The following is a 12,671-nucleotide window of genomic DNA, read 5'->3' as shown; positions in this document are numbered from 1 at the left end:
ATAGGATGTTAAACAGGCTACCCTCAGTTAGGAGAAAATCTGTGTTATTGCAAGATAGAGCTACCCTCTTGGGATCCAATTCAAGTTTCAACTGATTTTTCACAGGGTGCATCTTTAAAAGAGGGTAATCTTCATTTGACTTTTTACTTAATATTCACCCAGTTATCACATACAAAGAATGCTAAATATAGGTAAGGAAATTCTCAGAGCAATCCTTCATAAATCTCTGAAGCACTACAACCACTTCACTGGCTTTTCAATCATTTGACTATTAAGGCAGAGAAAAAAATAACACTCTTAGCAATTAATGGTAAAGTCTGCCTCTCAATCTCTTTAATTTGCACTGAATTTGTGTTTCAAAATTGACAATCATACTTTCCTGTTACATGTGGAGTATGTTCCGTTTTGAAAAAAAATGTGAAATGTTAAGTTGAAAGTTCTCTATGTTCATCATTTCTAGCTGTTCGATCACACTGGGTCTGATTCTGATCTAGTTTACATCAGGGTGATCGAAGGAAAAATTTCCACTGAAACAAATGGAGTTATGTTGGTGTAAAACTGATGTGAGAAGACTAAAAGGCACATAAAACCTGAACCAAAGCCCACTGACAGCAACTCAGAGACTCCCAAAGACCTCAGTGGTGCAGGATTGGGGCAATAGTATCAAGAATGAAATCAGAATGAAGATGAAATACATGACAAATATGAAAAAGCAGCAAGGAAAAATGGATACTGCAGAATAGCAATTGAGATAGGGAAGCCACAATAAGAAAATTATACAGTGTAAATCATCACACGCTTTCCTGTCTGCCTGAATTCTGAGCCAGAGTCCGATCTCTATTGCCTGTTTGGGAAAGTTACGATAGTGCTGCTAAGCTCCAATTTCCACAGCTCAATGAATCTTCTGCAGATGATGAAAAACACATGTAGATGGAAGTTACTCATTCCCACGGTATAAAGATCTCACTGACCCAAACTCTGTTGTGATTAGACTGTGCTGTGGTACCCTAATCAACAGCTGAAGGAAGATATATGGCCCCAGAATTCATATAGCAACTTGAATTAAGAGTATCCACCATGCTATACCCGAAGTCTGTAAGTTGGAGGACTTTTCATAGTCACTTTGGGAACTGAATAACTGCTAATATATCAAACACTATTTGGGGCAGTTTATATTTTGAGAGCTGTGGTAAGGCTGGATAAGTTATTACAGATATTTATCCTTTTGTTGGTATATTGTAATATGCATACAAGCTTCTAAGGAGCCCTGAACTGGAGCTTTCAAACACATTTAAATACATAAAGTAAAGGTAGCTCACTTTTAACAGATATTGAACATGGATGTGTTCAAAGTGTTAGGTAAGAAAGTATGTGAAAAGACTGAATAAATAAGGCAGAACATTTTTAACCGTACTTATTTAGATGTTACTGCACCAAGGTACTACAGAAGCAGGGGGCTGTAAAAATGCAAGCATTAGGTAAAGAACTTTTGCTTAGGAGATGAGACTAACTGAATTCTTCTGCAGCCATGAGTCTAGCTGCAGAAGAGTACATGGAAAATGAATAAATAGTACAAAAAAGATAAGCCACAGAAAGGAGAATAGGAAAAAAGGAAAAGGGAAAAAAAAGGAAGAGGGGACAGAAATGATGATACCCCAGCATCTCTAAAGTCATCACCAGCATATTACTTTGGTACTCCCCTCTTTTGCCCTAAAAACTGTATTACAAATATCTGGACTTCTCTGTACTAGTATGCTAGCGATCAATTAGTTCTCCTATACAACTTGCAAATTGATACACTTGAGGTAAATTCCTTCAGTTTAAATAGAGCAATTATTTGATAGCTCTTAAACGCAATTTGGAATCACCCCCTTTCCTCCCTAAGCAAGCCAGTTAATTCACTACTAAATGTATGAAAGCTCACAAACAGACATATTTAGAAAGGACATAGCCTGGCAGAACAGATGGCAAACAGGTCCTGTAATACAAGACTGATTCAGCAAGCCAGGGGAGTTGAAAGTGTTCAGCACCATCCAGGACATGTTTTTGCATCTTTAATACCCCAAAGCCTAGAAGGAATACGGTACACAAGCCAAAAAGCAACTTCTGCATGATCTTAATAAAGGTTTCATGGTAAAAACCATCAAGTGCAGTTACAGCAATGCATAGGAAAAAATGTAGTTCTTGGGTTATCTATTAAGCTAATTTATTGGTTACCAGGTCAATAAAATGTATAGGATAGATAATACAGGAATGGAAAGCTCACATTCCTTAAAATAAAATCATTGGTAAAGATTTTTAAGTCTTTTTTTTTTTTTTTTGCAAAGGAGAACTTTTTGGAATTCACCCTTTCAGTATAGTTTTATGCTAGTGTCAGGTGAGAAAAAAAATTTAAGTGTATGCTCATTATTGATGTGTGGAAATATCTGCCAACTTCAGCTGCTTATTAAAACTTACAATAAGATCTTTCCAATACCTGGTCATTCCAAAAGAACAAACAGATGTGATAATTTTTCAAAAATAAGCATTTCCCAATATATGCTTTTCAAAAACAAAAAGACTTACCCAATATAATGAAACCACCCAAGCAGCATAATTTAGCTCTACAATCAAAGATGCTCCAAAAACATAAAAAGCAACGTTTTAAATATTTGATAGCTTAATATCTCTGTGAATAAAAAATTAATCAGTAAGAAATGAACTTAAAACTAACAGCCACAATAGCACGTTTACCTTGTCCATTAGGTATGTAGCAGCAGAGAGCCGTTTTACTATAAATGTATTCCACATCATTAGCGCAATACCTAAAAACAATTACAGAAATATAAGCTTCGTCTGAATGGTGCATCAAAACAGGTTTAATGTAAACCCATACAATGAAAGTTATTGCAGAAGAAGAGAGAGAGGACTGATTTAAAAATTAATGGTACAGTACAACACAGATGAAACAGTACTTTGGGACATAGATTAATCTGTCTCCAACAAAAGGATAAGTCAGACTTTACTATATAGTCATGCAGTGATCTCATGGGATTTGCATTCCCTTAAGACAGCATCCGACACCAAAGCACAAATAGTTCAAAACTCAGAAGTACATGGGCCCAGCGTTCCTTTAGTAGTGGGGAATTAGGAGAGAAGGAGATTGCAGAGGGAGGCAGATGTCAAGTCAGCCGAATTATAAAGCAACAAGCACAAGATCCCAGGTTCAATTTCAGAAGTACAGGACGGCTTTAGTGTCCAGAGAGAGTAATTACATCTATGGCTAATCCATTAAGAATATCATATTGTGCACTATGATTAAAGGAACTGTTAGACATATGTAGCGAGTCTGGGACTGAACACATATAATAGATCATCACTAGTGCTTTAGTCATATACTGTATTGTGCTTGAAAGCAGTGAAGAGGCCTAGAACAGGACTATGCTCTATGATGCACAGTGTAAACAGGCAATATTGAAGAACAGGCCCTGAGTGATGAATGGAGTTGGACCAGAACTAACCCCCATAAAGATTAAAAAAGTTAGCCCAGTTTTACAGAAATGTGTTTGACCATGCTTCCAACTAAACTAGTTTTCAACGATTTAGCAAAAGCATGTGTGGATGTGACCAAATCATGTTATAACAAGGAAGGACTTTGGGTTTTTTTTTTTAACATGGTTTAGCCCTATCTACACACCTCAATCTTTGTGGAAGAAAAAGATTGGAAAACTGGGGGAGCTTGAATGTCAGCATCAGAGTTCCCGATTTAGGCAGAGATGCTTGGCCAGCACAACAAACTGTACAGATTTAAATGAATCTCTATGTACACTGATTTATTTTGCTCTCCTGAAATTTTATCAGGATGTTCTTTAACAATAGTTCTGTACTTACCATGCTGTATGTGAGCATTAACAATGCATCTGAGGTGATCTATAGATCTAATGAGAAAACGTGCTTCCTTATATAAAGGGGGAAGAAGAATAAAAAAAAAAAAAAAACACATTATTCCATTATTCAATGGCAGTTTCAAAAACAAATTGTGAATTCTTAAAAAGATGTTAATGCAGATGGTTTTCAAGAAACTCATTTTCCAGTTAAAAAATATTTTAGGATTTCTTTTATTACAAGACCTGTTATTTTAATTTCCTCTCTTACCATCAAGCAAATGCACATACATATCAGTGCCACCTAAGCTAATCACCACTGAACACTGCGATTCTGATGTAATTTTCCAGAGTTTTAGTTTATATGCTGATGACACATTTCTTGCAGAAAAACACCTTCCTTGACTGTTGGCGGTTTATTTTGCAAATACAATTTTATTTTTGATTTAAAAAACTAAACCAATGTCTACCAAAAATAAGTCTGTTTTAGAGTCCATCTTTAAAAAAATGCAGAATAAGATAAACCTTTACTATGCAGTGAGGTGCCCGATAGCACAGATTTACTGAGTCTGAGAGATGCTGACCTCAGTTACGAACTCTGGATGTTCAGCACCCTCCCAGGATCAGAATTTAAGGGAGCAGTTACAAGTAGGGCTGTCAAGCGATTAAAAAAAATTAATCGCGATTAATCCCACTGTTAAACAATAATAGCATACCATTTATTTAAATATTTGTGGATGATTTCCACATTTTCAAATATATTGCTTTCAATTACAACACAGAATACAAAGTGTACAGTGCACTTTATATTTATTTCTATTACAAATATTTGCATTGTAAAATATAAAAAAATAGTATTTTTCAATTCACCAAGTACTTTAGTGAAATCTCTATCATTAAAGTTGAATTTACAAATGTAGAATTATATACAAAAATAACTGCATTTGAAAATGTAAAACTTTAGAGCCTACAAATCCACTCAGTCCACTCAGAAAAAGACAGTGCAGTAAAAATAATGTTTACAGTGCAGTAAAAACAGTGCCACCAGACTCCTTGTTGTTTTTGTGGATACAGACTAACCCGGCTACCCCCTGATACTTGACAGAGCAATAAAATAACCCTAACTAGATCAGCATTGTGTATTTATGAGGTGTGCATATTTCAAAATCAGAAATATGAAAGCTGAAGAACTTCCCCCTTTTCCCAATAAGACTGGCAGTGTCTTCCTGTCTGGCATGAACAGGTCTTCCTCTCTTGGTAGATGGTATCCCATACTCCTAGAATCTAAGACTTTCTTTTCTTCATTACTTAAATTTGTGCTCTCCATTTATCAGTCTAATTCTGATTAATTTCCTTTGAAAAAAAGGTTAGCTTCAATTAGTAAATTATACACAAGTATAAATATACCAAAAAATTTAGATTACATTACCTCTGGATCTTTATTCCATTGCACTACATATTCCCAACAACAATGTGTGTGTAGTATATCCAATTCAAGACTACAAGGAAACTGCTGATATGCTAAATGCAGCAACTCTAAAACATAATTGAAGAAATTAGACAACTTTTTCATCCTAGTCACAATTTCTACTAATTAAAAACAATTCAGCCAACTCAGTCCCCTGGGAAGAAATTTAAGTTGGAAAGGGTTATTTTGTATTTTTACCTAGGATTGTTTCCATGCCCATCTCTGCTCCTGGTTTCTCAAGGGAAACATTCCTGTCAATTTCTACAGGTTCCTCTGTACGTTCCGTCTCTTTTTTCCGTTGTGCCAACTTCAGTATCATGGGACTGAAGTCCTGTTTGAAAATCCATTTTGCTACACTGTCAGCAATGCCTCCTAAGATGCAAAAGGAAAGTATAAGGCACAGTCAAAGTTTGCCAGCGACATTTTAGAAGTAATAAACTTGGATCTGAAACACAGATGACAAGGGAAGAGACTCATCTGTCAGTTAACAGAAATCATTAATTGTATAATTTTTATGTCAATTAGAAAATCTCAATCAAGTAACTGGTTAGAAGCCTACAATGCAGTCTCCAGAAAAAGAAATGAAAAATTATTTTAAAATAGTAAAAATTACATATAATTAACATATCCTCAGTGGGACTACTCCCAAAATAAGGTGCCATTCACTGGAGTAAGAGTGATAGAATCTGGCCCTGAGTTGGGTGAGAAAGTTAATCAAATCTGCTTTGCACGAGAGTATACCTTTCCCTCCTTCAAGCAACTTCTTTACAGAGAGTCTGCAGAGTGGCTCAGCCTGAAGAGATGATACTCTGGTTGTCCTGTTTCTCACTTTACTGTGCAATAGTGTCTGAAGTATCAGACAATCTTCTAATTGTTTCAGTAGAAGTTTCCAATATTCAGTATCAAGGGAAAGTGCTTCCCAGGAATCTGTGTCAGCACCTACAACAGTTTGGGAAAACTAACAAAGCAGGTTATTTGTGAGCTTTTTTGCAGATCAGCTGTAGATGGAGAATGAACAGTTATACAAAAGTTAATCAATATTTAAATTCACACACAGGTCTTACAATCTCTTAAATACATGTATGCATGTAAAAGTATGCACATAAAAGTGCAACACCACACATTCCAAAAACCTCAGTCTGTCTCTGGCCAAATATCAACCTGTAGACCAGATGCCCTCTTACACCTACAAACAAGAGCTTTTAACACTTAAAAAAATCAGAACATTATTATGGAAGGGGATTTAGATAATCAGGAACTTTTTTTTTTTAATTAGTCAACTTAAAAATATTCACACAGTCAGAAATTGGCAGTTAGGCAGGCTGAGTATCAAAAACAACTTAAAAGTTTAGTTTTTGAAATCGACTAGGCTTCCTGCTGGTGTCCCTCTAAGTGTCTCTTTTGGTCCTGCAAAACTTCCACTCATTCAATGTCAAGAGACACCCTATAATTCACACTGTAAAACATACTGTAGGTATCTCCAGATTGAATTGTATATCATAATGGCTTGCAATGCCTTACACCTGGGCAGATTAATCTGCAAGGCCAAACACAAGTTTCCAGGTTTCTATTCCTTTGAATCCTATCCCAGAAAACTGTGTGTTTTGTGCTGGTTTCTGAGTGTTACTGAGTGAATGGCAAGACGTTCCTTCCCTCATAAGGGCAAAAGCTTTGCATGAATCTGATACAATTATTGCTGTAGAGAGGGAGAAGTCTCAGATTTACTTACTTTTTTCTCTGCCATACTGTCAGTGATCTGTGCAGTTACGGAATGCCCAACGTGTGCAGATAATAAGGCGGCTCCATTATTTTCAGACTGAATACAAGCTGTGCGCATTTGCTGCCACCAGGGGGAAACTGATTGAGAATCCCATGACTCATCGATCGCAACTGTAGAAACAAAGGGTGGGGAAAAAAAAAAAAAATCAGCTGGCTGCATTGAGAGAGAAACTAGCAGAGTAACAACCTCACTTTGGAAGCTGAATTTGCCTTTATCTGTTAAAACATAAGGTGATTAAATACAGCATCTGTAACTGAACAAATTCACTTAATCTGCAAGAGCCACCAAGTTATCTTTTTCTCAACTTTTCACCCACAATTTCTAGATCTCAACCAGCCTTTATAATGAAGTGCAGAGTACGAACTACTGAGATTTCACGAAGTCCTGGTTGAGGGTTTGCAAAATATGATAGAAGTCACCAGGCAGTGAAGTCTGCTGTACATTTCTAATGTATCCAGTGGATCATATAACTATAAAGTGCAGTGCTGTACTAGGGTTGCCAACTTTCTAATCCCACAAAACCGAACACCCTGGCCCCGCCCCTTCCTGGAGGCCCCGCCCCCCCACTCACTACATTCCCCCTCCCTCAGTGGCTTGCTCTCCCCCATCCTCACTCACTTTCACTTGGCTGAGGTTGGAGTGCAGGAGGGGGTGCGGGCTCTGGGGTGGGGCCAGAAATGAGGGGTTCAGGGTGCTGGAGGGGGATCCAGGCTGGGGCAGGGAATTGGGGTGCGGGCTCCGGGGTGGGGCTGGGGATGAGGGGTTTGGGGTGCAGGAGGCGGTTTCAGGCTGGCGGATGGGGCTGAGGGTTTTGGAATGTGGGAGGGGCTGCAGGTGGAGGCTGGGGTATGGAATGTGGGAGGGGGTACAGGCTCTGGGCTGGGGCCGGGGATGAGGGTTTTGGGGCACAGGAGGGGCTCCAGCCTGGGGGGTGAGGCCAAGGGATTTGGAGTGTGGGAAGGGGCTGCGGGTTGAGGCAGGGGGTGGGGTGCAGGCTCTGGGGTGGGGCCAGGGATGGGCGGTTTGGGGTGCAGGAAGGGGCTCGGGGTTGAGGTGCATGCTTCTCTTGGGTGGCTCCCAGTCAGCAGCACAGCAGGGCTAAGGCAGGCTCCCTGCTTATCCTGGCATCATGCTGCACCCCGGAAGCGGCCAGCAGGTCCAGCTCCTAGGCGGGGGATGGGAGGGAGGAGGAGGAGGAGGGGAGAAGGCTCCACGCCCTGCTCTCACCCGCAAGCACCACCACCCCAGCTCCCATTGGCCGTGGTACTTGGCCAATAGGAGTGCAGACACCTGGCAACCCTATGCTGTACTGAAGTTGCAGAGATGTGCAGTCAGTAAATGCTCCGGAGCAACAATCTCAAAATGGATGTTGTAGTTGTAGTAATAGGGCTGAACAAAGGCATTCTGGAAGGCTTGAATAGGAGGGGAATAATTAACAAGTATGGATAAAAACCACCACAACACACATCAGGCCCAGGATCAAGAAGTTTTGAGGGGGAAGAACCCCAAATGCACTCCACTGCATGATTGTTCTCAGAAGCTAAGGTGGTGGCTGTAGAGAGAATGGGACATGGTTTGAAAAGGGACATTGTTAAAAGGAAAAAAAACAAAATATTTTTTTAAAAAGGAAATCCCTCCAGAGACATCTATCACTTCAAACTGACACTGGAACCAAGGTCCTTAAATCTCAGTGTTTCTATGGATCCAAGCCAAAATTTCAAACCTTCCAGTCACTATAAGGTGAAACAGTCTTGAATTGTAATTTTAAATAACCCTATTATAAAATGCTTATTATAAAATGCAATCAAGTAATATTTAGTTGGGTTGGCTTTATTTACAGAGCAGTACAGATGGTCAGAATGGCATGTTTCTGACAACCACGAATACTAGTTTTAGCTGACTGTGATATTTTAAGATTATGAATGTGTGTTTCACCTTTCATTTTGCTCAGAAGGGACAGCATAGTGTGAAGGCAGCAGACAGACTGTGGTTCATCTAGAATATCTTTTTCCTTGGAAAGCCACACATTGAGAAGCAGAGACTGGGGGAAAAAAGTGGAATATTTATTACATCAAAGGTTGTATTTTCTCCAACATAACTTCTTAGGGTGGAGATGATCCCTGGAACCATGTTATAATACATCAACACAAAGAGTTCACTGGTGTGCCGCAGATGATACGTCACATGACAACGCTTTTAAGTGCAACAGTACCACACTTCAGCAATCTTTCAATTACAAAAAAAAGATCTCCGGGACAAACTCCTCTCATGAGCCAGCAGACAGACAATTGCAGTAAAACAGCCCATCTCAACCTGGACAAAATTAGTATCATGTTATTATATAGATCGCAAAATAAAGGCAGGGAGCAGAAGTTTCTTAAAACCGGAAAAGATTAAGTTTAGTGCTTCAGTCATAACTCTGGGGTAGGAAAGTACCAGAGTTAGGAGAAGATGAAACATGCAAGAGACAATGATCTATAGGCTGCAAGAAATGAGCATACACAGTTGATGTTAAAAGCGCACATATAGTACAGAAGCCAAACTAGGAGTGTTTTTTATGGGGGGGGAGGGGGGTAATTCACTGATCAAATAAATTGTTTTCTAAAATCAAAGGAGTTCTATTAAGGCACGTAATGAATGTTAGCTAAATAAGTAGTTATTTGTAGAGGACTGTATATTAAGATTTTTTAAAAAGTTAATACAAGGATTTGATGCATAAGAGCTACATTTAATATCAGTGACTAAAAGACCAGTTTAACTAGTACGTCATCTTCTCAACCCAGATAATTACTCTATAGACTCCTAATTATATTTGGATTCAATTAACCCTTTGGTACCAAGAGTCACAATTCCTAATACTCATGCACAACAACAGAAATGTTGAGAAATAGCTGATAGTTTAGGTGTTCTAATCATCATAGTGCAATGCTAATTAAGAAATTTCTTGTGTGTGTAGTTGAACAAACTTATAAATTACAGACAGCAGCTACTTTACATTAGGCTTTGGTAGTCTTGTGATCTTTCCAAAATTGCAAATAATGGTATTCATGTTTATTTGGACACAAGATGCTGACTGAGTGATTCCCTCTAACAATAGCCCCAAAACTACTACAGAGACTATGGCAAACTGTGCTAGCTGTCTGGCAGACTTTCACTTCATGAACACACAGATTAGAGTAGGCTAGTCTACCTTCATAAAGGTTGCATGAATGGAATACTTGCAACGTGCAAAATACAAATGGCAAATAAAAGTGATTCAACTCTGAAAAATGACTAAATCAGACATCAGGAATATTAAACAATTTTCCATCTTAGTATGTCTTTGCCTAGATAATTACACATTTAATCAGTAACGAACCTGCTATTTCTAAATTTGCAGAATGTAGCACTTTAGATTGTAACCTGGTATTAAATCCTACAGAAACCTGAGGTCAGGTCTATGCTAGAAGCCTTTGCCAGAAAAGCAATGTTGGTTAGATGTGTGATTTTTTTCTGCAATGTTTCTATGCTAGCAAAAACCCTACTGTAGACACACTAATACCAGCACAGAAGTGCTTGTACTGTAGGTCTTATTCCACTTGCCAAACAGGTATAAACTGTAACACACAAAAGCACTTCCTTGCAGGTATAAGTTGCATCTATACTACAAGCATTTTGCCAGTATAGCTATATAGCTATATAGTATAGCAGTATAGAGTATACAGTATAGTATAGCAGTATAGAGTATACAGTATAGTATAGCAGTATAGAGTATACAGTATAGTATAGCTATTATAGGTTAGGCCTTAGTAATCTGTTAAAACTTTAGTCGACTATCAAGCTGTCTTTAATTACACCTGCTTTGGAGGTAAAACTTAGCAGCAGAGCAGGTTACAGGAGGGGGAAAAAAACAGGCAAAATATCTACTCTACACTATAAAAAATGCTCTGTGCATTTCATAACAAGTCAATGATTTTTTTTTTTTTGGAACATGAGGGTCTGTCAGGACCCTAAAGTGGGACACAGCCTGTTGTACTGCCTTTACTCTACATCATCAGCTTAAAGAAACTCATACCCTATATACAAATCTGCCTACCTGTATTATGTAGATTATCAAAAGATTTTTTTTAAATCTAATCTATTTGCCACTGCATATGCTGTGTTCACTATTTGCAGCTCTCTCAGGTTAAATGAAGAAAATCAGTAACTCAGTTTCACTTTCAGGTTCTTATTGCTGTGGTGCTTGGGTTTCAAGCACTGCAGGGAATATTTAGTTTAAAAGGGATTATCTTCACTGGAATTTAAAAGATTAGCCTGTAAAAATGCATTTTTAAAAAACAGTTTTGAAATTACATTCATTTTTTAAAATAATTTCTCACTTGTTTATAACAACTTTTTCTATGTTTGAAATGAAAATGTTTCCTCACCAAGTCTCATTCCACAAAAATATGTATTTCACTTGGATTTATTGCTTATCTGCTGGCATGAAGTATATTATTTCTCATAGCAAAAGAGCCGTGAAGAAAATATCTTTAAGATGGCATGTGTATTGCTGATTATATACATTATATAGTAATTAGGCTGAAGACATTTGGGGCTAGAACTTAAATGCCTCTCTCTATTTTATCCTGAGTTGTACCCATTTTATTATATAACATAATTGACAATGCTCTCAAAAGAGGGATTTACAGATCTCAAAAAGGGCAGAAGTCTAGACACTAACATGCTAAGTGTACATGGTTATTCCCGGTGCTTAAAGGTCAATATTGTAAATTGTGAAATTTTTCTGGCATTGAGATGTTTAAATTCATGTATATTCTGGGTAAAAAGCAAGGAACACAATTAAATCAGTATCTTACCAATAATAACTGAGGGCTAAATCCTGCAGACTCCAGCGTATGGCACATTTCCTCTGTGGAACTCTCGCCACACAAACATTTCCAGAAAAAAAAGCTCCCTAAAAACAAACAACACATCAACTTCATCTACAATGATCCAACACTCAACATGCAGATGACTGGTTCACCAGACAGATCAGGACTTACTGGGCTTGAGGCAAGGGAGCTTTGAGCAAACAGTGTAATATCCTAATGCCTAGGTCACAGCCTTTCTTTGGCTGATGCGGAGCCTGTGGATCCATAGACAGACAAGGATAGGGTCAAGGAGATAGTTCTGGACAGCTGCCAGGAAGTGGGATACACAGAGCAGTACTGTTTGGAATGACTATTTTACTCTTAATTCTTTTTTCCAAAAACAAGGAAGAAGGGAAGGCAAATAGAGTGTGTGGACAAAGGGCTATATAACAATGTAAAACAGATTGCACCAGTTCAGATTATACGTATCACCATTAAATATAGAGAAGAGTTTAAAAAGTAGAATATGTATGAGAGCAAATTTAGCTGCCAAGTAATCCAGGCCTGTGTGCCATGGTGGCGTGTTTTAGAATCCAGCAGGAGAACCGGAGCTATTTTTGCTGACTCACTCTGGTGTCAGATCATGAGAGTCCTATTAGCTCCAACCCAGGAGTATACAAATGGTTGGATGTGTCTGAGGCAGAGAGAAGTAGAGGCATAGGGGCTCT

General features: G+C 38.3%; 2 protein-coding genes across 7 annotated transcripts in view; one reads left to right on the top strand and one right to left on the bottom strand.

Annotated features, from left to right (window-relative positions):
- The window catches only part of RAB3GAP2 (RAB3 GTPase activating non-catalytic protein subunit 2), a 72,030-nt gene that overhangs the window by 8,597 nt on the left and 50,762 nt on the right, over positions 1-12,671 (bottom strand). For all 5 annotated transcript variants that reach the window (XM_073338849.2, XM_073338851.2, XM_073338850.2 and 2 more), the window contains 8 exons: positions 11,950-12,047; positions 9,047-9,152; positions 7,061-7,221; positions 6,073-6,289; positions 5,530-5,703; positions 5,293-5,399; positions 3,871-3,937; positions 2,734-2,804 (listed from right to left, as the gene is read on the bottom strand). In XM_073338849.2, coding sequence (XP_073194950.2) covers positions 2,734-2,804; positions 3,871-3,937; positions 5,293-5,399; positions 5,530-5,703; positions 6,073-6,289; positions 7,061-7,221; positions 9,047-9,152; positions 11,950-12,047 — 1,001 coding nt within the window. The remainder of the gene's footprint in view (positions 1-2,733; positions 2,805-3,870; positions 3,938-5,292; positions 5,400-5,529; positions 5,704-6,072; positions 6,290-7,060; positions 7,222-9,046; positions 9,153-11,949; positions 12,048-12,671) is intronic.
- The window catches only part of IARS2 (isoleucyl-tRNA synthetase 2, mitochondrial), an 88,544-nt gene that overhangs the window by 60,444 nt on the left and 15,429 nt on the right, over positions 1-12,671 (top strand). The gene's annotated exons all lie outside the window — the stretch shown is intronic.

The sequence above is a fragment of the Lepidochelys kempii genome, chromosome 3 (genome assembly GCF_965140285.1).
Source record: "Lepidochelys kempii isolate rLepKem1 chromosome 3, rLepKem1.hap1, whole genome shotgun sequence".
Lineage (NCBI taxonomy): Eukaryota > Metazoa > Chordata > Testudines > Cheloniidae > Lepidochelys > Lepidochelys kempii.
Note: the sequence above shows the minus strand (reverse complement) of the source record. Positions and strands in the feature narration are given on the sequence as shown.